Source organism: Ovis aries, chromosome 11, assembly GCF_016772045.2.
Source record: "Ovis aries strain OAR_USU_Benz2616 breed Rambouillet chromosome 11, ARS-UI_Ramb_v3.0, whole genome shotgun sequence".
Lineage (NCBI taxonomy): Eukaryota > Metazoa > Chordata > Mammalia > Artiodactyla > Bovidae > Ovis > Ovis aries.
Genome location: NC_056064.1, coordinates 37235809 through 37260916, shown reverse-complemented (window position 1 = coordinate 37260916; position 25108 = coordinate 37235809). Strand labels below are relative to the sequence as shown.

The 25108-nt window shown below is 49.5% G+C and overlaps 1 protein-coding gene and 1 pseudogene across 4 annotated transcripts in view; one reads left to right on the top strand and one right to left on the bottom strand.

Annotated features, from left to right (window-relative positions):
* Nucleotides 1-22251, top strand: part of IGF2BP1 (insulin like growth factor 2 mRNA binding protein 1) — a 50573-nt gene extending 28322 nt beyond the window's left edge. Inside the window, exons 5-15 of one of the 4 annotated variants that reach the window (XM_015098729.4) lie at nucleotides 814-877; nucleotides 2018-2299; nucleotides 3000-3134; nucleotides 4113-4235; nucleotides 4965-5100; nucleotides 5877-5999; nucleotides 6360-6476; nucleotides 7280-7354; nucleotides 8065-8196; nucleotides 8618-8731; nucleotides 11393-22251. In XM_015098729.4, the coding sequence (XP_014954215.1) occupies nucleotides 814-877; nucleotides 2018-2299; nucleotides 3000-3134; nucleotides 4113-4235; nucleotides 4965-5100; nucleotides 5877-5999; nucleotides 6360-6476; nucleotides 7280-7354; nucleotides 8065-8196; nucleotides 8618-8731; nucleotides 11393-11485 (1394 nt within the window). In that variant the 3' untranslated portion in view covers nucleotides 11486-22251. Of the gene's footprint in view, nucleotides 1-813; nucleotides 878-2017; nucleotides 2300-2999; nucleotides 3135-4112; nucleotides 4236-4964; nucleotides 5101-5876; nucleotides 6000-6356; nucleotides 6477-7279; nucleotides 7355-8064; nucleotides 8197-8617 lie in introns of all 4 variants that reach the window. The other 3 variants (XM_015098728.4, XM_060394856.1, XM_060394855.1) reach the window with 3 other exon arrangements.
* A 231-nt stretch (nucleotides 22252-22482) lies between these two features.
* LOC106990106 (ezrin-like) lies at nucleotides 22483-24722 on the bottom strand (annotated as a pseudogene).
* Between the last annotated feature and the right edge of the window lie 386 nt (nucleotides 24723-25108).

Here is a 25108-nt window from a genome sequence, read left to right as displayed (position 1 = left end):
CTCTGCTTTTTAATACGCTATCTAGGTTGGTCATAGCTTTTTTCCCAAGGGGCAAACATCTTTGAATTTCATGGCTGCAGTCACCATCTGCAGTGAATTTTGAGCCTAAGAAAGAGCCCTGCTTTCTTGAGCAGGTCTAGGGGACCCGAAATCACAAGACAGTGATGCATAAAGCAGAGGTTAATTTTATTAATTCAAAATGGGGCAAGAGTATGTGGCCAGATCACACGGAACTCTTAACATCCAACCCAAGTCCATTCCCAAATCCTGCCCCCTGGACTCCATGGCAGCCACTCTTGTCAACTTATTCAGCTAGGTGATGATACACTTAGATCTGATCAATGAATACTTGAGGGTACTCTAAAATGGATTTAGGTGTTTTCTCAGATCTCTTCAGGGGTGTCCTTACAGACCTTTTTTTTGTCTGATTTCAGTGTGTGATTTTTAACTAGTATAAATTTCTTTCTAAGAATAAATTTATTTCCAGATCGGGGTATATGTGTATGTGTGTGCTCTCTGCTGCATAACTGCTGATATGCACTGTTGACTGCACATCCGTGTGTATGCCTGCTCTCTTGAGGGCTGGCAGGGAAATCTAAGGAAGGCATATTAAAGTTAAAGGAAAATGATAAGTTAATTTGAATTTTCCAGGAGTCGTGATGAAAGGGGCTTGTAGGGGAAATGCTCTGCTTTGTCACTGAAGTATTTCCTTCTTGAGTGCATGGCCCTCAAAGATGAGCCTTTTAAGAACGTCATTGGTGCCATCCCCAGGACTCACTGCTCTAACCCTGATCTCTGTTTTTGCTCCCCCAGTGAACACGGAGAGTGAGACGGCAGTAGTCAATGTCACCTATTCCAACCGGGAACAGACCAGGCAGTGAGTGGACCCTAAAGTGGGATCGGGAGGGTCTTTGTGGTTGTTGGGAGCCAGGTGCCCCTGCTTTGACGAGGATAGGGTGTGTGTGGGCACCAGTCCCCGCCTAACCTCTCATTTTGTTGCAACCAATGCCAGACTCTTGTCTTTTGGTGCAGGAATCTCAAAGGTTCAGAAACCTTCCTGGGATTGATAGGATAGACTTTGAACGGAGAGACCCAAAGACTTCCCCAGAGAAAGTGGGAAATCCTTTTTAGAAGATGCTGGCTTTTGATAGGTCTCTGGTTGCGGAACCATAGGGTCCTTTGCTGTGTTGATGGTGCCATCTAGTGGTGATGAGGAGGAACTGAGACCTAAAAGATTTGTGATGTGGCAGAAGCAGACATTTTATTAATAATATCTCCGGAATCACCTTGAGTCTCATTACATCCACAATTTCTGGCTCTCTAGCCATTTGGTTGAGTCACCCTGCCCCACCCCATTGGTACTGATAGACTTCATTTATAGGCCTTTTGCCACATTTTGCTTTTGATGGCTTTCTCGTTCCTTCAACATGTTGCCTCTCCCCATTTGTTTCCTCCAACCTAGTTTAAAACTGTACCACTTTCTCAGACCTTCAGTTTTCTTTCAGGTGTCCGCTGGGCTGAGAATTTTCTGGAGGTCCCTGTGGCCAATCTATGGGCCTTAACTTGGCTTTAAGTCCACACTTGCTTGCGTCTTACTGCATATTGTTGCTTTGTTAACATTTCTAACCAGCGTCAGCCCAGGGAATGGATGGCACATGCCCTCTCCCTTCAGTGTTCACTAGTCTTGGTTTGCAGACATTCCAGATAGATTCAAACTTCTGCAAGCCACTCTGTTTCCACTTCTTCTGTTTCCATGGAGTTTACTTGGAAACTTGAAATTAACAAGCCAATCCCCAAATTCAATGGAAATAGCTTATTTTTGCTATGCTACCTTATTTGATGTCTTATTTAGACTGGAGGTGTCTCTAAGGTAGAGGTGGGAGTGTGGGCAGGTGGTCATCTCCCTTCCTTCTGGAATGTTCCATGTTGTAACCCAGCTGAGTGCTTTATACCTGGAGAGCATTTGGTGTGATTGGCATGGATTGGAGTGACCAGTAGATTTTCTGTCTGTCCTCAGAGCCATCTTGAAGCTGAACGGCCACCAGCTAGAGAACCATGCCTTGAAGGTCTCTTACATTCCTGATGAGCAGATCACACAGGGTCCTGAGAACGGGCGCCGAGGAGGCTTTGGCTCTCGGGGTCAGCCCCGCCAGGGCTCCCCTGTGGCAGCTGGGGCCCCAGCCAAACAGCAGCAAGTGGACATCCCCCTGCGGCTCCTGGTGCCCACCCAATATGTGGGTGCCATCATTGGCAAGGAGGGTGCCACCATCCGCAACATCACAAAACAGACCCAGTCCAAGTGAGTCTTGGCCGCAGGGGAAGTAGAGGTGGGGCCAGGAGGCGAGGCCCCTCCTGGAAACGCATGGAGGGGTTTCAACTCGACTTTACCTCTTAGGAAATGTTGGGAGATAGAATAAGCCTGGGATGTGCCATTTGGTGGCAGTGGCTGGGCCACACACTGTAGTTGTAAGAAGGGTTTCTTGGTAGAGCTTCTCATGGAGCAAAACTAGTCTTGGGAGAAAGCCCCTCCTTAGTGCTCTGTGACCTCAAGACTGATTATCGGTGGCAGCAGGACAGGCCAGTCAGGGACCTCAGTGAGAGGGCGTGGTTCTGAGCTGTCTCCCATTGCACATAGCCACCGCTCTCCTTTAAGCTTTATAGCCGATCTGGGGAACAGAACAGGTCATTTTGTGTTCTGATTCATAATGCACCCCTTTATTATTTGCTTTTAATTTGACACAGTGTACCTTCCCTTTATAGTTGTTTCAAGGGGGATGCAGCTTCAGAGCTGAGGGCTGTTGATCCCCAGCCCTGGATTCCCATGAAAGATGCCATCGTTCTCGGCTGCCGCCTCCTGACTGAGACAGAATCCATAGCAACAGGCTGCCCTTTCCTTGCCTGTCTCAGTTCCACACTTGGCCTTGTTCCAAGAAGAGCAGGCCTGTAGTTTGTTTTGAGGAGCTTCACCAGGGACAGCTAACCATCCATGTGCTTGTTAGGATCGACGTACACAGGAAGGAGAACGCAGGTGCTGCCGAGAAGGCCATCAGTGTCCACTCCACCCCTGAGGGCTGCTCTTCTGCTTGTAAGATGATCCTGGAGATTATGCACAAAGAGGCCAAGGACACCAAAACGTAAGGCGTTAGCGTCTTTGGGCACTGCCGCCTCCTCAACTTTGAACACAGACAAATAGGGGACACAGAAATTGTACAGCAGGGTAAAAGCTGAAGAACGAATCCTCCTCCTTGTAAATAAGGGCCTGTGTATCCTAGCAGTGCTGTGCCTTCGTAGGCGTGAGCACATGTATGTATATGCGTGTGCATGTTTAGCACAAATAGGATCATCGTGAACAGACTGTTGTACAGTCTGTTTTTTCCATTGCTGTGCATCAGTACGTAGGCTCACCTTGTTCTTTATTAGCTGCATAGAACTCTGTGAAAGAAAGTTGCACAGTTGTGTCCGACTCTTGGCAGTCCCATGGACTGTAGCCCGCCAGGCTCCTCTGTTCTTGGGATTCCAGGCAAGAATACTGGAGTGGGTTGCCATTCCTTTCTCTAAGGACTCTTCCCGACCCTGGGATTGAAGCCAGATCCTCCTGCATTGCAGGTGGATTCTTTACCAACTGAGCCACTAACCCAAAGGTACATAGAATTCTGTGAAAGCGAAAGTTGCTCAGTCATGCCCAACTGTTTGTGACCCCATGGACTGTACAGTCCGTGGAATTCTCTAGGCCAGAATACTGGAGTGCGTAGCCTTTCCCTTCTCCAGCGGATCTTCCTGACCTAGGAATCAAACTGGGGTCTCCTGCATTGCAGGTGCGTTCTTTACCAGCTGAGCTAAATTGTATAGTACGCCCATTTGAGAGTCTACACTTGGATGAGTTTTTAATACTAGTATATTTACAAAAACCATCGCCGCAGTTAAGACAAGGAACATACCCATCAGCCATAGTGACCGTGTGCCTCTGCCATCTGTTCCTACTTCCCATTTCTCTTCCACTGATCTTCATGGTTCTGTTTGAAAACACGATTTGGTTCTGGTGTTTGTCTCGGAAACCCTCATCTGCAGCGGCCTACCATCTAAGGAGCTTTTGTCCCTCACCTCTTCCCAAGGGCTGACGAGGTTCCCCTGAAGATCCTGGCCCATAATAACTTTGTGGGGCGACTCATTGGCAAGGAAGGGCGCAACCTGAAGAAGGTGGAGCAGGACACGGAGACAAAAATCACCATTTCCTCGTAAGGCACTTTCCTTTCCCTCTGCGAGTGGGATGCCTGGGCCCCCACGGTGGCATATTTCATTATCCATCCTTAACACCTGCCCACTAAGTCGGATACAGTTTTTGCTTATCGAAGAATAGTTAAAGCAGCAATGAAGAGCATTTTTCTGTAAGGGCTGGAGGCCTTCCATCACCGCTGTGGTTAGGGTGCTGCCTCTTCAGTCCTCGGCTGCCGCATGCTGTCTCTCTTGCTCTGCATCTGGGGGAGAGAGCCTGCAGCCAGGGGCCAGGACGGGGGGTCTCCCGGCGCACTGCCAGGCCACAGGGAGAGGACGGACCCAGATCCTTTCCTGAGGCTTGAGCAGGTGCTCCGTGTGGTGGCCTGCTTCTCAGGAGGAATCCATTAGCCCCTCTGTGAACACTGTGTCTCTTGACTGTATCGAGAGACTTACCTGTGGGCAGATTACCTGCTCTGCTTCAGAAGGGCTCAGAACATGGATTGTTGGCCCCACTGGGGAATTTCCAGCCAGGAGCCCCCTCCTTGCTTACAGTCTGTGCCCAATGTCCTCACCTCCCTGTAGGGAAACCTTGCTCTGGGGATGAGCTAAAAGCCAGAGACAGCTATTCATATTTGCCCCAAACTAAACAGCCTGTGGAAACGGCGTGGCTGAGCTGTCCTCAGCCAGGCTCTTTTCCTGGTCCGGGCCTGTCAGTTGGAAGCTTGACGCTGCTCTGCTCCCTGCCCCAGGCTGCAGGATCTCACCCTCTATAACCCCGAGAGGACCATCACTGTGAAGGGCGCCATCGAGAACTGCTGCAGGGCCGAGCAGGAGATCATGAAGAAAGTGCGGGAAGCCTATGAGAATGACGTGGCTGCCATGAGCGTGAGTGTCGGAGGCCTCTTGAGCCGGAGCCACAACAGAAGTGGGTCTCTAAATGGGTGGGCGTTCACATGCTGCAGTCCTGGGAACATTGACTTTGCTTTTGGACCTCAAGATTGATCAGTCCTTTTAACACTGAATTAATAGGGGTTCTTCATTTGATTCCTGGGTGCAAGTGGGGATCCAGTCTTGGGCTTGGAGGTCTGTGGTTCCCCTGTAAGCTTCGTGTTTATGTGCACTTTAGTGGGGGAGAGGGTTCCTAGTTTTCATCTGGTTTTTAAGGGTGAGTGAGGATGTGGGTCACATGACCAAAAATGTGAGTCCTAGAAGTCAGAGTGGAGAAGGAAGTGGCAGCCCACTCCAGTGTTCTTGCCTAGAGAATCCCAGGGATGGGGGAGCCTGGTGGGCTGCTGTCTCGGGGGTCGCACAGAGTCGGACACGACTGAAGCGACTCAGCGGCAGCAGCAGAAGTCAGAGACCCGTCTCCCCGACCTGGTCACGGGCTGTGAGTCCGAGGTCTGCCTCCGTCAGAGGGGAGGGGCTGCTGGAGCAGAAGAGCGTCCGAGGGTCTAACACAGTGTCCCTTCCCCTCCGAGGTGGGAACGCTCGTGTGCATGTGAGTGTTGTGAATACCAGAGGGGCAGGCAGGTTTGGGGCAAAAGCATGCCGTTCTCCTGTTTTGGCCTATTCACCCTCCTGTTCAGCCAGCACCATGTACAAGAGCTACCAGGCCCCATCCGAATGAGCCAACCTCTTTCTCTTCGCCTTCTTTTCCCCAGCTGCAGTCACATCTCATCCCTGGACTGAACTTGGCAGCTGTGGGTCTTTTTCCAGCCTCCTCCAGTGCAGTCCCACCACCTCCCAGCAGCGTCACTGGAGCTGCACCTTACAGCTCCTTTATGGTAGGTGCAGGGGACCCTGGGCTGTCCGTGAGATCACTTAGGGCCCAGCTCCTTGTGGGAGCCTGATACTTGGTAATTTACAGGGAACGGGAAGGGCTCCCAGCCACTAGCGCTAGCTGTCCGGAGCATCAGCCCTGTAGACAGCAGCCTTGGATGCTGGGAGCACTCTTCGTCTTCTTCTGGTCCAGCTTCTTTTGTTTGTCCCTGTGGGGCCTTGGGAGAGCTGCAGAGCAGGTCGCCCAGGCTGGTGTCTGGGTGCTGCACCCCTTCTTGACAGTGCAGGGCAGGGCCATGGAGGGGCTTCCGGGCTGTGCCCCTTGATGCGAGCTGCACTAATGACATGTCCTGTCTTGGCAGCAGGCTCCAGAGCAGGAGATGGTGCAGGTGTTCATTCCTGCCCAGGCGGTGGGCGCCATCATCGGCAAGAAGGGGCAGCACATTAAACAGCTCTCCCGCTTCGCCAGCGCCTCCATCAAGGTGACCAGCTCTGTTCTCTTCTGGTTCCCGGGGTGGGGGTGGCGGCTCTCTGCTCCCATCTCCCTCTCCTTTGGTTCTCAGACACCCCATCTGCCTAGCGTTAGGGCTCTCTCCTGTGGGCTCCCAGTTCCTTTTGCTTTCGACTTCACTTTCAGACTAAGGGAGGAAGTGGTATCGTAGCACAGGAGAGCTTCAGTTCAGGCAAGACTGACTGGGTTCAATCCCAGTTTTTGAGCTGTAGTACCTGAGCCTTCATTTCCCCGTCAGTATAGTAGTGATGAGAATAATCTGAGATGATGCAGCCAAAGCCCCCAGCTCAGTGCTTGGTGCACAGTGGTTGCTTGGTAAATTTTAGCTGTTTCCACCTTCCCTGGTCAGGGAGAACCTGTCACAGTGAACGAATACTTTGTTAAATTTCACAAGTCTAAAGCCATTGGTTTTAGTGGTCTGCAAGGTTTTGGTCAGATGGAGTCTATGTTCTCTGGTGAATAAGGGCTCCCAGAGATTCTCTAGGAGATCAGTCCGTTCCCTTCTACTGCCCCCACCACCAGTGGTCCTTCTTGGCAGGACTCAACTGAACCCCTCTGGGCGGTGAGCAGGGAGGTCCTACTTAGAAAACGTCAAGAAACAAATGCGCTTGTGCCCTCGTAAGAGTTTTGACACAGGGCCAATAGCCTTGGGTCTGGGGTGTTTGTTCTTCACTCTCTAGGCCATCAGAAGTGGGAAGTCGAAGCAGGGTGTTGGTAGGGTTCTGGAGGAGAGGGCGATAGAGTGCTTATCTGTGACCACTGTTTGCTTTGTAGATTGCTCCTCCTGAAACTCCAGACTCCAAAGTTCGTATGGTCATCATCACTGGACCCCCAGAAGCCCAATTCAAGGTTCTGATCTTTATTGTTTTTTCGAGTAGGACCCACCCAGGGGAACCAAGTTTGCGTGGGAGTGCAAATCTGCATCAGATTTTAAGCTTCCCTGTAAATTCGGGGCTGCACAGCTGCTTTCAGACTGACATCCAACTTGCATTCTTTTGCCTTCCCTCTCTGCTTCCTGAGAGTGGATAGGCACACAGGAAAAAAGGCCCTCTCCTTGCCCTCTGCTGTAGTGACTAAGGAAGGCTCTTCTCTCCTTTATGTCCTTGCTGCGTTCCTAGGTTCTCGGACTTCTGACAGCCAGCCAAAGAGCTAAGAAAGTCACTTGCTCTGATCTAGGGAGGGATGGAGAATGGGGACAGCCCTAGGCTGTGTACAGTGACCAGCAGCCTGCCACTGAGTGACTCCTCCACTTGCCACTCAGGGCTTGACTTGCCATTCACTGCTTGTCCGAGTCCACGCAAGCCTCCCAGACCCCTCAGGTCTGGTTTGTGGTTTAGGTACTGTATTCGTCTGGGGAGTTACGTATTCATATTCAGTTACTTTGCCCAGGCCTCCCAGTGTTAGAAGTGAGCAGGAGTGTTGACAGGTCAGTGCTGTGGACCCTTCGCGCTGCCTGTCCGAGGCGGTGATCTGCCCCTCACGAGGGAGTGGGGCGTGGGGCGCTTCCGTCTGTCATGTATACCTGTATTGCCAACATAACAGTGACCTCCTTTTCTCAGGCTCAGGGAAGAATTTATGGAAAACTCAAGGAGGAGAACTTCTTTGGTCCCAAGGAAGAAGTAAAGCTGGAGACCCATATCCGGGTGCCAGCGTCAGCAGCCGGCCGGGTCATTGGCAAAGGTGGCAAGACGGTGAGCCATGAGGGTCAGGTCGGAAGCTCTGGATGTTAGTCCCTGAGCCTGACAGCTCTGCCCTGGCCCCCACTTCCCCAGGCTGAGTGACCTCTGAGTGTGAGTCACTTGGTTGTGTCTGACTCTTTGCAACATGGACTGTAGCCTGCCGGGCTCCTCTGTCCGTGAGATTCTCCAGGCAAGCATGCTGGCGTGGGCGGCCATCCCCTTCTCCAGGGGCTCTTCCAGGTCTGCTCAGCCTTAGTTCTTGCACTTTGCCCCTTTACTTGATTCTGCTCTCCAAGCTCAGCTCCTGAATCCTCCAGTTTCTACCAGCTAGTGACTAAACTTCTTGCCCCTTCCTCCACTGCCATCCACGTTTGACACTGTCAGCACTCAAGCGCCTCTCTGACCTGTCCTCTGCCCTCACCCCTGCCCCCAGGTGAACGAGCTGCAAAATTTGACAGCAGCTGAGGTGGTGGTGCCAAGAGACCAGACCCCTGATGAGAACGACCAGGTCATCGTCAAGATCATTGGGCATTTCTATGCCAGCCAGGTACATGTGGCACTCCCCCGTCACAGGAGGGTGGCAGGAACCTGGGGATCAGAGGAGCGGGACTCTGCCTGCCTCTGGCCTGGGTCACTCTTCTCTTCCAGGTGTAGGGTGTGATGTGTAGATGTCTTATTCCCTCTTAAGACTGTAGGAACAGTGATTTGACTGTTTTCGTAGGTATGTTATGTACAGTAACTATTAATGTTACATGTCGTATGTTATATGTTGATAGTCTTTGCTGTCGTCTAACCACGTGGTCCTTCTCTTTTGCACTGGAGAAGAGAGATGGGTCTTAGCGCTGCCCAGTCTGGTTTGTGGGGTGACACCATGGGTTGCCCTTTTCCAGGGCATTTCCTTCACCTTTCCCAGAACCACTGCTCCATCCTTGCTTCCAGTCCTTCCAGCTTCCTGGTCTCGTCCTGGCACCCACCATCCGTTTCTGTGCTGCTTCCAGTGAGCCCGGCAGCAGTGCCCAGCGTTGTGACCCCAGAGTCTAGAAAGGAGGGCAGGTATCAGATTCACATTACAGGATGACTGAAACTAGTGGGGTTTTCCTAAGACCCCCGATTGTTGGAGCTAGAAGGCTGTGAAGGCTATTGGATACCACCCCTTTCATTCCCAGAGGATAAGCTTGTTAACAGGTTTGTGGCCCACCTGAGGCTGCTCATGAAATCAAGGGCCAAACAGGAACCCAGACCCCAGCGTGGTGTGGTAACTTTCTCTGACAGTCCTTTGGGAGCCATTAATAGAAACCTATATTCAGGTCAGGAAGCAACAGTTAGAACTAGACATGGAACAACAGACTGGTTCCAAATAGGAAAAGGAGTACGTCAAGGCTGTCTTGTCACCCTGCTTATTTAACTTATATGCAGAGTACATCATGAGAAATGCTGGGCTGGAAGAAGCACAAGCTGGAATTAAGATTGCTGGGAGAAATATCAATAACCTCAGATATGCAGATGACACCACCCTTATTGCAGAAAGTGAAGAGGAGCTAAAAAGCCTTTTGATGAAAGTGAAAGAGGAAAGTGAAAAAGTTGGCTTAAAGCTCAACATTCAGAAAACGAAGATTATGGCATCTGGTCCCATCACTTCATGGGAAGTAGATGAGGAAACAGTGGAAACAGTGTCAGACTTTATTTTTTTGGGCTCCAGAATCACTGCAGATGGTGATTGCAGCCATGAAATTATAAGACGCTTACTCCTTGGAAGGAAAATTATGACCAACCTAGATAGTATATTGAAAAGCAGAGATATTACTTTGCCAACAAAGGTCCGTCTAGTCAGGGCTGTGGTTTTTCCAGTGGTCATGTATGGATGTGAGAGTTGGACTGTGAAGAAAGCTGAGTGCCAAAGAATTGATGCTTTTGAACTGTGGTGTTGGAGAAGACTCTAGAGAGTCCCTTGAATTGCAAGGAGTTCCAACCAGTCCATCCTAAAAGAGATCAGTCCTGGGTGTTTATTGGAAGGAATGATGCTAAAGCTGAAGCTCCAGTACTTTGGCCACCTGATGCAAAGAGTTGACTCATTGGAAAGACCCTGATGCTGGGAGGGATTGGGGGCAGGAGGAGAAGGGGACGACAGAGGATGAGATGGCTGGATGGCATCATGGACTCAATGGACGTGAGTGTGAGTGAACTCTGGGAGATGGTGATGGACAGGGAGGCCTGGTGTGCTGCGACTCTTGGGGTCGCAAAGATTCGGACATGACTGAGCGACTGAACTGAGCTGAATAGCCACTAAAACTATCTTAAGATTTGTGGGTGCTCCTGCTACCCCGAGCACCATTCTACGTGGTCTCTGTTAACTCACGTCATCCTCATAACAACCTCATGGTACAAATGAGGAGCATGAGGTTAAGAGAGGAAATGATGTATTCAGGGATGCAGAGGAGCCAGGATGTATTAAATACTGAAGGGGGGTATTTTTTGTTGGTTAGGATGAGAACTAAATGAAAACTTTGTAAACCGTTACGCACAGTGCTGACAGGAGGCATTAACATATAAAAATATCGACTGCACGTTCGTTCTCCAACGTAGACCAACTTTTCTCTTTAACCAAGAAAATCAGTCACTCAGCTTATGGAAAGCGGACATTCTGATATTTTTCTGTCAAGTGAATCACAGTTGACAGTTGGTTTCGCTCACCAAACTTTTGTTCATAGGGAAGATATTTTTAAGAAGGAAAGAGTTAAAGATACTGGTCCTTTGTCTTCTCCACTTTCACGGTGGAGCTTACTTCACTACCTTTTGGTTATTCCATTTCATCCCCTTTCCGGGGATATTTATGTGCATAGTGGAGTTGTGACTGGTGACAAGGCCTCCTGATTTTTGACCTTCTGACAACACATACCCCTGGAAACTTAGGGAGTTCCCCCTTGAGTTCAGAAATGTGGGTCAGCTTGGTTGTGTTTTAAATTCTGATGAATGACTTTATACTGCTTTTCTCCTCCATTCCCCTGTATGAATCCAGTGGGTGCTCAGGGTCTACTCAGAGGCAAAGAAACTTTCTGTCACTCTAACCCTCAGCCTTCTCTTACCTTTCTTCTAAGTCCCATGTGATCTATTTGTTGCCGGGATCCAGACCCTGGTGGCCTGTCTCCCCAGTAGGGCTGTCTCTCCCCACCTTTGAAGATCCTCACTCTCAAACGTGTTCTCTCTGCAGATGGCTCAGCGGAAGATACGAGACATCTTGGCCCAGGTCAAACAGCTGCACCAAAAGGGACAGAGTAACCAGGCCCAGGCCCGGAGGAAGTGACCAGCGCCTTCACGTCGACCCCCATCGTGTCGGCTGAAGGACAACAGGCCGAAATCGAGAGCATGATCTCCCCCGCAGGCCTGAGAATGAGCGGGAATCAGGGACACTTGGGCCGGGATGTAGATCAGGTTTGCCCACGTGCTTGAGAAAGTTGTTCCAGTGAGGAACCCTGATCTCTCAGCCCCAAACACCCAACCAATTGGCCCAACACTGCCCACCCCTGAGGGTGTCACCTTGGAAATTCTAGCTCAGGGTGCTTTTAAACGTGGATTGTTTTCAGTTCTCCAGGTCCCATCGAGAGGGTTGGTCAGACCCCAGTGGGAAGAGAAATAAAATTTCCTTCAGGTTTTTAAAGCATGCAGAGGGGTGTTTTAGTCAATCTCAAAGGATGATTTACTTCTTGACCCTAAAGCCCTTCCAGCCTTCTCCTCCTTGGTTTATTGATTAAAATACCTCCATTCTCGTGCCCTGACATAACCTCTTCCTGTATTCACACTGGTTAGCTCATCTTTCTGCTACTGGCAAAAGTGGGAACCAATGCATTGCTTTGTGTATATTATTGACTTGAAGGGAGAAGACACATCGGCATCTGTAGATTAATTCCAATCCCTTCCTAACCAACCTATAGGAACAGCGAGTAATAAAGAATGGGAGAGACAGATGATTAAAATATATAGTAATCCACGTTTAAAAGGAGTGCCCTTGTGGCTGATGGATTCCAGATCACCACCTTGAGAAACTGGTGCAGTTCAAATTGCCCGCACGGTCGGGGCTTCCCCACCAAGATTCCTGCCCTGTTCATGTCCCTCTAACCATGAAAGTCCCACGTCATGTCCAGGAGCGCATGGGTGGTACTGACTGCTCAGCGGGACAGGGGCTGACCGCTGTACTGTCCCTGATTCCTGCCATTCTCAGGCAGATTTTATATTTTTTTAAAGTCTATTTTAATGATTGGATACGAGCACTGGGAAGGGGACCCTCACTCCCCTTGATAAAGTCTCAGTTCCATGGAGGACTTGAGTGGCCCCAAAGGCTGCCACTGTGCCCTCACCCCGGCCCGTGTGCTCTCATAAGGGCTGGTTCCCAGAAGCGGGGGTTGCGGGGCACTCCCCCACCACGGCACTGTTCCCTTGGTGGTGGTGGGATGTGCAACCCGACCCTGAGCTCCTGAAAAAGCTGAAGTCCATCATTTGGCATCTGTTATGAATATTTAGTAAATCGGAGAGTATTTGCTTCTGTGTTTATCCTAGAGGCATGTTTAACTGATGGTTTCTGCCTCCACGAGTCATTGGCGTGATGTTATGTGTGCCTAAAAGAAACAAAATTCAAAATACCAGCAGCATTATGCACAAAAGGGTAAACAAGCTTAATTTATTAATTTTTTCCAGGCTCAGTAAGGTCCCATTTTAAGTTCAGCCCTCGTGGAAGACAGCAGGCATCAGTTAAATGAGGTTTGGCCTCCCCTCCTCATGTGCTGATCGTCAGTGCATATTAGCCAGGTGGTGCACTTTAGCTGCCTTGGACAATGCTATCCAGTGTGCTGGGAAGGGAGGAAGGCCTCTGCGTGTGGAAGAGCCCATGCTCGGGACTCCCCTCCTTGCAACATTGCAACAACAGTAACAACCAGACAACCGTGACATGTGGGCGGAGTCAGTCAGGTAATGCTGTGCGCAAAGTAAACTACCTCAAGGTATGAAGTTACCTCAGCAATTACTTTCCTTTTTGTTCCCCCCCACCTCTCTTTTTTTTTTTAAATCTTTTTTTTCTTTGCGGCTTGCTGATATTTTATATAAAAAAGAAAAGCAAAGCAAAAGAGAAGCTGATAGTCTTGAATATTTTATTTTTTTAATGAAAAGAAAAAAATGAGAAAGTTATGTTTCATAATTTCTTACAACATGAGCCAGTGCAACTCTTTAGGAAGTCTCTATGGAGAACAGGCCCTGTGGGAAAGGCAGCCGGCGCTGCCCCTTGGAGGGAGGCCGGGCCCGGAGGGAAGGCCCAAGTGTGAGAGAGCCCAGGGCCAGGCTCTGATCTCTAAGCCACCCACCTCTCCCAGGAAAATCTTGCCTGATGAGATTGACAGGCCCAGCAGAGCTGTGGCCCCAAGGGCGAAGCAACAGCCTCCAACAGCTGGCCTGTGGTCTCCCCTCCCCGCTTTGGTTAAAGGGCACCCCGGTTGTTTTTTCCCACCAGTGGTGCTGTTGAGATATTTTAAAGTATTGCCTCCGTTTTATCGAGGAGAGAAATAATAACTAAAAAACATACCCTTAAAAAAATGTATACTTCTCTGAAAATATGGGAGCCAAGATTCCATTGGTGGATGAGACAAAGCCACCCTCTCAGCCTCAGAGAGGTCCATCTGGTTTGTCGTTGCAGTGCTTTTCCATTTATTGTGACTGTTATTTCATTTCAGTCCCATCTTGCCATTTTTGGTCTTTATCAGTAGACCAAGGGACAAACAGATAACTGGCCCTTCTGTCTCCTCATCTTCTTTCGATTGATATGATTGATTCTAACAGTGGACCCACACTTACAAATCCTTGATTTAGGGTGGTGGGTGGCAAGGAGGGGCAAGGGATTTGGGAATGTAACTGGGGACGGGTTCCTGCCTCGTTGGTGTCTTGTCACTTTCTTCCCATGACGATCCTCTGTAGACTCCCAGAACTGTCTGCCCCAAAGAGGAGGAAGCAGGAAAGCCTCTAGAGATGATACCAGGCCAGTTTATTTAAGCTTCCCATCTGTCCAAACCACAGAAAAGGGTCTCCCAACTTGTGTTTCTGGCTCTATATGCTTTATTCCAAAATGAAGCAGATAACTTCAGACATCGGCCATTTAGTGATTTAAGGTGAATTTCCAGCAGCAAGCATGCTTTGATATCTGGTTCAAACTGCCATCAGAATAAAACCCCCCACAGTACCTGAAATGTGATTGTTGCAGTGTTCAGTTTCCTTGGGATCCTGCTCCCATCACACCTGCAGCCCACATCCTTTCCCTCTGGCTGGTTCAGCTCCCAGAAGAGACCAGGAGTGTGGCAAGGGACTGTCAAACCTGGATTCGGCATGGCTGATATTTGCCCAGAAGGAAAATTGTGCAAGTTACACTACCGGAAAGCAAAGGAATATGGTTTGGTGGTTAAAGTCTAGCAGGATAAAGGGCTTGTCTTGGTGGTTCCACCTTTGACCTCTGGGCAAGGTCTTGGGGCAACTCCGCCCCCTGCACATCACCTCCATTTCCCCATCCTTGGTGAGATAACAAGTTAATGTGAAATGCACTTGAGAGATTTGGATGATCTGAAAACAGTGACTTTTAAAAAAACAACTTCTGTGCTCTGATATGTGTGTGAGCTACATATATATTTTTAAGAAAAGACCATCACTTTTAGGATGTATTTTTTAATTCTGTGGAACATGTGAAAAAACCAAAATGGTTTGATTCCCTGACTTTGAAGCTGCGTCTGACAGTGACACCCAATGGCCCTTGAGGGCCTGGTTGCCTTTTTCGGTTTGGGTCGTGGACTTGGCTCCTCGGAGGGGCCTGGGGAGGAGAAAGCCGTTGTTAGGGACAGGGAGTTTCATCACCTTCTGCTCTTTCCTGCGCTCCTCTCTGTCCTTTCTCAGTCTTTTTTTCCTTTACCCTGAGCTCTCCACTTCTGGGACCGGTGGGGGCTGTTCTGTTAAGTTATGCCTCACGATTGGCAGAAGAGACCCCATATAAAATCCAGAGGACACTGGAGGGGAAGCCTCCAGTTGGTTCTGTGTGTCCGTTTTCCCCTGTGCCAAAGACAGGCTGTGAGAGACGCCATCTCTGAATCAAAGCAATAACCATCCTTTGAACCCGTACCTGGGCTGTCTGAGAGGGGGAGCGGTCCCGGGAACTGTAAGGGCTAAGAGACCCGGCCCTTCCCTTCTGAGGCTCCCGGGGGATGTGGGGGCGGCACGTGCCAGGGCACGGGGAGCTGAGAAGGGGTCCAGTGGCTCCGGTTGCACTTTGGGGAAGGAGGGGCTGTGGGGCTGCTCCCTGGGAGGCTGCGCTCCGTCCCCCGCCCCCACTGCAGAGACAGCACCGCGAGTTCTCTTCAGGCCCGGCAGACTGGCAGCGAGGAGGGGCCTCAGTTAACTCTCCAGGGTGCCTTCCCCTCCTCCCACCCCAGACATACTCTCTGCCGCACTGGGAACAGCGGTGCTGTGTAACTACCTCACAGAGCCCCCGGGGACCGCCCGAGCTTCTGCCTCTAGTCCCCCTTCCCTCCTTCCTCTCACTCAAGGGTGGGGGTCCCCCTCCCCCCTGAAGTGTTGATGCGGAGGTCCTAGAGGCTTTGATGTTCAAAACATGCCAACTTTCGCCTATTTGTTGAAAACCGGTAGGAGGAAAACAGCACAGCCTGCCCCTGTAACTGCAGGAAGATGGAAGAGGGATCCTCGGTGCCAGGGGACATAAAGCCATTTCCCTTCCAAACTCTTGGTGATTTAGAGGCAGGGCTTTTCTCTTGTATTCAGACTTAGGGCAACACCAGCTGAAAACTGCAGTTTCTTTCTTTTGGATACATAAGGCTTCTCTATTGGGGTACAGGACAGGGAGGAGGCCTCATGACTGAAGGTGGATTCAGAGGGTGAGGGCCGGAGCCCCAGCCCTGACCCTCAGCCCTGTGCACCTCCTTGGGGGCACAGTCGGATGGCACCATTACTGGTGCCTTGTCTGGTTGAATCTGGATGGACGAGACAAAAGAATTTTTTTCTTAAATGAAATAGCAGGAAGCTCCTCGGGGCATGTGTTTTGAGTAACCACAGATGATGGATGCTACGAGTATAAATGGATTAACTACCTCAATCCTCACAGTGAGATTAGAACCGAGGGCTGGGACTGGAGAATGAGGGGGTGGATCCCAGCCAGGAGGAGTGAGCTGAGGCTTGTGCCACAGAAGGTTTGTTCTTGAGGAGTAGGCATGCCTGCTAGGTACTCATTGGTTGGGTTGAGAGGACTGGTCATGAGGCCCCCCCCTTTCTGCCTTCCTCGGCCTGGGGACCCTTGCTTCACCTCTTCCCTGCAGCCTGCCCTGCCCTCACCTGCCATATCTTGTTGGACCAGAGGGGGAGAGGACGGGCCTCCTGTCTTCTACCAGAGGGGGGCAGCCTCCTGTCTTCTACCAGAGGAGGCTGCCAGGAGGTGAGATGTGGGGCCTGGCCTGGAACCTGCCACTCGGCCCCACAGCCAGGAAGCCTGGGGAAGCCGAAGTTAAGACGTCTTCAACAGGGTTTCTCTGAGATTCTCCACCTCTACCCCTTCCCAGTGTTCACAGGGACGGTGGGCTCTGGAGGTGGAGCAGGATCCCTTATCCTGAGAGGCCGAGGGCCTGTCCTCTGGTCGTCAGGAGCCTTTGTAGTCGGGGAGTTCCACTGGGCGATCCCAGCCCCTCCCCACCCTCTAATGGACCTCCTCATAGAAGCCCCATTTCACTTTTGTTTTATCTACCTCTTAGCAAGACAATAGAGAGAAATTAGGTAGTGGCAACTCCACTTGCTTAGATTAGGGGGGGAAAAAGATTTCTTTTTCCAAAGGAAAAAAAAAAATATTACCTTAAAAATACTTTCCAAAAAATTAAAAAAAAAAAAAAAAAGCCAAAAAAAAGTTCTTAAGAGGGAGACATTTTCCAGTGACCGCTGGATTGTTTTAATTCCCTAAACTTTTCTCTTTTTTTTCCCCCACAAATAAGTTTCACTCTTTGGCAATTTTCTGCACCTGGTCTAAGATACTGTGCTATTCTAACAGGTACAGCTTTCGCAGTCTGCCCCCCTGGCTTTTCCCACCCCGCACCTCATTCCTGTCAGTGAGTTCCTGTCTGTACTCTCCCTGTTGCTTCTCAGCCAGCTGACTTCACTCAGCCCCACGGAGCAAAGGCTAGGCTTTGTGTGTGTTGCTGCGGTGCTGAAGTCTGGACTCACCATTTCAACCTGTGGAGGGCGGGGGCGGGGGGCGGGGGGCGCTTGTAACCCTTTTGTGTCAGGTCTCCGTAACCACCTGCAGTGTAAAGGTGTTCAGAATGAATTTCAGCAGATAATGAGTTAGGAGGAATAAGCATTCTCTACCACCACTTGAATCCTCCCCTTCCTCCAACATGTTGATTCTAATCCCAGGAACCAGAATAAGAGAGTCCCTTCTCCTGAGGCAAAGTGAATCATGTTCAGTCCTGAGACATCACTCAGGAAAGTGGAAAATTATTATGAATGCAAAACCTGGTGGGGACTGGAGGGGGGACTTGTGCCTGTGATTGTGTGACCCTGTTCTGTAACTGCGGCCACTTTGAAAATTGTACTTCGCTGGGGATCGGCCAGCCGTCACCACCAAATTTTGATTGTACCCTTTCTCCCACCCTTTAATCTGCCCTGTGTTTGGTCTGGGAAGATGGGGCGGCTGGCTCAGACTTTTTGGAGTTTGTTCTTTTGCTGGATGAGCACTCCAGTTTTCTTTCCCATGAAAGTTGTTTCTGCTACAAATCACTTGATTCCGCTGTTTCAATTTCAAAATAAAAGGAAACTTATATTGAAAGCTGTGAGAGAGTCTGTGTCTCAGGGAGGGTTTGGGGGATCTGGTTGCTGAGATGGTCAGACCTCTGGGGGTGGAGTCTTGCTTTCCAGGGACCAGAGCCACTCAGGTTCGAAGTAGGCATTTTTCTAAAATTTACAGAATAGTAAAACAAGAGTGGCTTTTAAATGGTGCCTTGCTCTTAATTCCCTTGGCATATTGGTATAAGGCCTTCACTATTAAAAATGTTGGGTAATGGCTGCAGAGGAGTTGCAGCTATTCTTCCTGATACCTACCGTAAGAAAAACGATGCCAATGGCCTTGCGCGGGGAGGGTTGGTGGAAGGGAGCTCGGTCACCATCTACTGTGACCTTGCCCTCTCTGTTTTTCCTTTCTGAAGACTAGATGGGTGGAGGGACAGCCTTGTGTGAAACAACCTGGACCCTGACTTGGCTCTCCTGATTCTTGGTCCAGCCTTTTCCTTAAAAGAGAAACAACTCCCCATTTAAAGTGTCATGTCATTCCAGGTTATCTTGGGCTTCCCTGGTGGCACAGAAGGTAAAGAATCTGCCTGCGGTGCAGGAGACGGGTTCCATCCCAGGGTTGGAAAGATCCCTTGCAGAAGGGAATGGCTACTCATTCCAGTATTCCTGCCTGGAGAATACCATAGATGGAGGACCTCGGTGCACAACAGTCCACGGGGTTGCAGAGTTGGACATTACTGAGCGACTAAGCACACACCCAGGTTATGTTTTGAGTGGACAGAAGTGTGGAGTAGAATGAACACACTAAGAACTGTCCCTCCCACTTTTCTAAGCAGCCCCAGATACTGAGCAGATCAGTGAAACCTTGACTTCCACAGGGGACAGTGGGGAATAATTACTAAGTATACTGACGCCACACCTACTCTCGTCCTCTGCGCAGTGACTCTGGATGGGATGGGATGAAGTCATTGGGTTAGTTTTAGTGTTGCTGTTACGATGCCTTCCCAAATAATTGGGTAGATGTTGGGGCATGATTCTCAAGCCTTAGGGGAAGCTTTATATAGCAGTGAAAGTGACTGAAAGTCACTCAGTTATGTCTAACTCTTTATGACCCCATGGACTGTATAGTCCTTGGAATTCTCTAGGCCAGGATACTGGAGTGGGTAGCCTATCCTTTCTCCAGGGGATCTTCCTGAACCAGGATTCGAACCGGGGTCTCCTGCATTGCAGGCGGATTCTTTACCAATTGAGCTATGAGGGAAGCCCAAGGAGAGTAGTACTTATTTGTTCCCTGACTTGTTTCAGGAATAATTAAGGTAGGAAAGGAAAAAAGAAAAGGCTTTAGGGAATTCCTTGGCAGTCGAGTGGCTAGGACTTGGTGCTTTCATTGCCCAGACCCAGGTTCAATCCTTGGTTGTGGAACAAAGATTCTACAAGCCACATGTAGAACAGCCCACCCACCCCCATCCCCTCCCCCCAAAAGGAATAATTAGGGTGGTTTAACATGAGAATGGAACCCTGTGGATATTTCCTAATGGGGGCTAATATTTGTTATGATAAATATTGTGCTTGTTAAGGCATTAAAGTCTATATGAGGTATTATTTATTTAACCCTGACGGCAGTCCCAAAGTGAATGTTATTCCTTATCTTATAAATGAAGTAATTGAAGTTTAGAGAGGTTATGTTACTAGAGTCACATAGACATTTAATTCTAGAAACTATCTTTCATAAGGCTGACTGGCACCTCTGCAAGAGAAGTCTTCATTGGTGAATATAAGACAAGATGAAAGTTTTACTGGAAAACCTTTTTCTTCTTTTCACCATCCATGTAAGCAATAAACTATAAATTTCTTTCTATCTTTGCTGGTCAAATCAGTCAGACCTTGGCCTTGGCCCTGCTTTGTCATGGGTACACGAGTGTGACAGATTTGGTGCCCAGCATGGGGCTCATAAAGTGCCCTTGAAAGAAGGCTGGAGTGGGGTTGGAGGGAGGTTCAAGAGGGAGGGGCAATATGTATACTTAGGGCTGACTGACGTTGTATGGCAGAAACCAACATAACATTGTAAAGCAATTATCTTCCAGTTAAAAAAAAGGCTGGAGTATGTGTGGACAGGATAGAGAATAATATATGTGTCCCAAGATCTGGTAATTCAGTGGTGGGCAAGAGGGTAGAGGTCCTTCTATTCAGGGGCTGCATGCTTCATGGGACAGGGCTTCCAGGGGTCTGATAGCTATTGCCACTTGATAAATGTTGGAGGTCAAGCAGCTAGAGGTAAGATTGGTGCTTTCGGGTGTTAAAAGTAAGTTTGAGGCTGAATTAATGGCCACTTAAATGGCACTTACTTAAGTAAGTGCAGAGCTGCTTATTGGTGCAAGTTGCTCACTCAGCTTTCAGCTACTGCTTCACTTTTGTTTCAGGAATAATTTTTTCACTTTTGTTTCCTTGAGAAAAACATCTACTAGAGTTTGGGCAAAAAAGTGAAGAGAGGGGAAAAAAAAAAAGTAACTTTGCAGATGAAGGGTCCAACCCATTCATTGTATAAATGTGTAGCTGGTATGGAAATGTGTCACCTGTTTGAATTGTGACTGCATGAAGTATTAGAAAATTCCTCTGGTGTCCAAAATTTTCACTCAATACTGATGTCTTGTTTGGCAAGTTAAATGTCTCCTCCTGAGTGGCCTTGGATTCCTGCCAGTGGTGGCAACCACAACCTGTGAGCCTCATTGAGAGGTAAGCCTCTTGGTAAGCCTCATGCTTACCAAGTCATGTGTCTTGAAACAATGATTTTCTCTGATAGTCAAGAAAAAACTTTTTTTTTTTAACAAGAAAACTCTATGTTCCTAATTCTAAACGTAACTCTTGTTAAAAGTTGGTCAGAGTTGGCCTGTTCACAGGGGTAGGGGCAGTTGCTCTGGGTCTTCATTGCTGCATGCAGGGTTTTCTCTAGTCACAGTGTATAAGCTTCTTATTATGAAGCTCTAATGGTGTGATCACTCACCTAGAGCCAGACCTCCTGGAGTGTGAAGTCAAGTGGGCCTGAGGAAGCATCACTACGAACAAAGCTAGTAGAGATGATGGAATTCCAGCTGAGGTATTTCAAACCCTTTGCTGTTAAAGTACTGCACTTAATATGTCAGCAAATTTGGAGCACTCAGCAATGGGCAAAGGACTGGAAAAGGTCAGTTTTCATTCAAATCCCAAAGAAAGGCATTGCCAAAGAATGTTCAAACTAGCACACAATTGCACTCATCTCACACGAAAAAGTTGGCTTAAAGCTCAACATTCAGAAAACGAAGATCATGGCATCTGGTCCCATCACTTCATGGGAAATAGATGGGAAACAGTGGAAACAGTGTCAGACTTTATTTTTTTGGGCTCCAAAATCACTGCAGATGGTGACTGCAGCCATGAAATTAAAAGATGCTTACTCCTTGGAAGGAAAGTTATGACCAACCTAGATAGCATATTCAAAAGCAGAGACATTACTTTGCCAACTAAGGTCCATCTAGTAAAGGCTATGGTTTTTCCAGTAGTCATGTGTGGATGTGAGAGTTGGACTATGAAGAAGGCTGAGCGCCGAAGAATTGATGTGTTTGAACTGTGGTGTTGGAGAAGACTCTTGAGGGTCCCTTGGACTGCAAGGAGATCCAACCAGTCCATTCTGAAGGAGATCAGCGCTGGGATTTCTTTGGAAGGAATGATGCTAAAGCTGAAACTCCAGTACTTTGGCCACCTCATGCGAAGAGTTGACTCATTGGAAGAGACTCTGATGCTGAGAGATTGGGGGCAGGAGGAGAAGGGGACGACCCAGGATGAGATGGCTGGATGGCATCACGGACTCGATGGACGTGAGTCTGAGTGAACTCCGGGAGATGGTGATGGACAGGGAGGCCTGGCATGCTGCAATTCATGGGGTCACAAAGAGTCAGACATGACTGAGCGACTGAACTGAACTGAACACACGTTAGCAAAGTAGTGCTCAAAATTCTTCAAACTAGGTTTCAATAGTACATGAACCGAGAAGTTCCAGATTTTCAAGCTGGATTTATTTTTTATTTTTTTGGTTTTTAATATGTAATCTTTTATTATTCTGTAAAAGGTAACAAAATATACAGAATGAAACTTTCCCTTTTTTAAACTAATGTTACAAACCCATGTTATCGCTTACATATAAATACTATGCTCTAGAGCTGATCATTATTTAGGTGTGTGAGTCCAACAATGTAGCCCTCTATCTGTTAAGCAAAAAAAAAAAAAGAATTATCCAGAGTACAGTATCCAGCATTGTTTATCCTGAGGGATCGAATGATCACAGGATTTCGTCAACTGAACTGAAGGCCTGGAGGAAGGAAATGGTGCGCGAGCGTAAGGGAGTGCGTCAAACTTCTCACACTTCAAAAAACAAATATACAGAGGTGGATCCTTCATAGAAATCAAGAGGAAAATCAATTTCGGCTAATTTCAGATAGAAAAAAAGTATGGCACAGAATATAAGCCACGATGTGGTTTTAATTATACTGAATCTCGTATCACACATGCCAGCATGGAGGAGTTAGTTATTTCAAACTTTACAGGCATCTTTCCTTAATTGATTTCGTCCTGCTCCAAGCAAAAAACAAAACAAAAACGGAAGTGATTCAATAAAAATAAAAAGAAATCAGGCCTGTTTGGCACTATGATACAATTGGGAAAAATAAACCAGGGAAACTGCTGCCAGTCCCAGCCCCAGAACATTCCCACTGAAGCAACTGCTCTCTTGGTGAAGCACCCGGAGCAGGGAGAGAGTGGCGGCCGGAGGGCTGGGGGCGGCGCAGGGCGGTGTGGGCCGGCCGCTGCGCAGAGCCGAGGATCGGCCGCTCACATGGCCTCGAACTCATCGATGCGCTGCTTGGTGTTGCCTTGCCGGATCTGTCGCAGCGTCTTGTTCTTGTCCCGGCCTTGCCTCATGTTCTCGTTGTGGATGATGTCGTTGTGGGTACGCTCGTTCTTGTCTCTGGCCTGGGCAGCTCATTGGTCAGAGTCATCAGCTGCCGCTGCACCCGCTCGTTCTTCTCGGCCTCGGTGATGCGCTTCTCGTTGCGGTCGTCCAGGATGCCCTCGCTGGACAGCTCGGCACTCAGCTCCGTGCCCTCCTCCTGCCGGCCCTCATGCACGTGGTAGTTCACCGGCTCGTACACCGGCGGTGGCGGCGGCGCGGTCATCACCAGGTGCAGCTCCTCCCGGGTCTTCACCAGGTCATCCTGGGCTTCCTTGGCCCGGAGCTGCCACTCCTCCACCTGGTTCTCCTTGCGCCGCCGCGCCTCCCCCAGGAAGGCGATCTTGGCAGTATACTCGGCGAGCTCCGTGGCCAGCTGCTCCTGGCTCTTGATCTGGTCCGCTGCCTGCCTCTCCAGCTCCTCCTTGGCGCGCAGCGCGGCCAGGCGGTCAGCCTCCAGGCGCCCCGCCTCCTCCTGGGCCCGCTTCCTCTCCTCCTCCAGCTTCAGCGCTCTCTGGATCTGGTCAGAGAGCTCTTTCTCAGCCTTCCTGGTTTTTTCCTCGTAGTCCTGAAGCCTGCCTGAGCATCAGCTCCTCCTTCTCACGCATCATCTGCTCTTTTTCTCTCTCCACGGTTTCTCCCCTCTTTTTCTCGGTTTCCAACTGCTGCCGCTCCAGCTGCTTCTGGTGCTTCTCCTCCCGGGCCTGGGCCTTCATCTGCTGCACCTCAATGGTGTCAGGCTTCCGGCCGCGCATGTACAGCTCATGGTTCCCCATGCAGAGCTGCAGGATCCGCTTGTTGATCCGCAGGCGGGGGGGCATAGAACACGAAGTCGGGAGCCTTCTTGTCGATGGGCTTGATGACAAACTTCTTGTCATTGAAAGAGATGTTCCTGATCTCGCTCCAGGGGAAGCCGATCTTCGGGGTCAACTTATCGTCTTTCTCATAGATATTTAGTCCAAGGGCATCAACGCCGAGCCAAAGGTCTGTTCCTTATTTTTTATCTCAAAATAGTTGATCCCGTACATTTCCAGGTCCTGGGCGATCTTCAGGTATTCCAGCATGGCGCTGTCTTTGAGCATCCCGCGGTGCTCGGCGTGCCACACCTGGATGCGGTCCTCCCACTGGTCCCTGGTGAGCTTGTGCTGGTCCATGACTCTCTGGGGGATGAGCCGCTCGGAGCCGAGGTACCCGGCCTTGTGCAGCTCCTTGTTGTAGTCGCCGAACTTGGCCTGCACAGTGTAGGAGCCCAGGAGCACGGCGGTCTCAGGCGGGCAGTAGATCTCGTCGCTGAGGATGCCCTCCTTCACTTGCAGGAAGAAGAGCTTCTGCGTGATGTCCTGGATGAGCTCCTCAGCCACGTCCTCGGGGTAGAACTTGGCCCGGAACTTGAACTGCAGCGAGCTCTCCTTCCTGACCTCCTGGGCAGACACCTTTTTATCAAGTTTCAACCACGTAGGAAATCCTTTGTTATCCACATACTGGAGGCCAAAGTACCACACTTCCCTAAGGCCGATGGTCTTAACCACCTGATCAAAAAGCTGCTTTCCTGTGGTGTTTGGCTGGATGGCGAACTCCAGCTCCGCATCCATGGTGGTCACTCGGACATTGATCGGTTTCGGCATTTTCGGTTCCGGACGGGTTTCCTCGCCTTCCTTGGAAACACGCTCTCCAGCAGCAGCTGAAACGCCCTTTCCCGACCTGTAGGCGGAGGAAGCCCAGTGAGCGTGCCCAGCAGCCCTCCTACCGATCCCACAGCTCCCGCCGCTGCCGCCGCCCCGAGACTCTCAAGCTGGATTTAGAAAAGGCAAAAGAACCAGAGATCAAATTGCCAACGTCCACTGGATCATAGAAAAAGTAAGACAATTCCAGAAAAGCATCTACTTCTGTTTCACTGACTATGTGGGTGGATCACAACGAGCTGTGGAAAATTCTTCAAGAGATGGGAGTACCAGACTACCTTATCTGTCTCGTGAGAAATCTGTATGCAGGTCAAGAAGCAACAGTTAGAAATGGACATGGAACAATGCAACATGGAACAACAATTTGGTTCCAAATTGGGAAGGGAGTTCGTCAAGGCTGTATCCTGTCACATTGCTTATTTAACTTATATGCAGAGTACATCATGTGAAACACTGGACT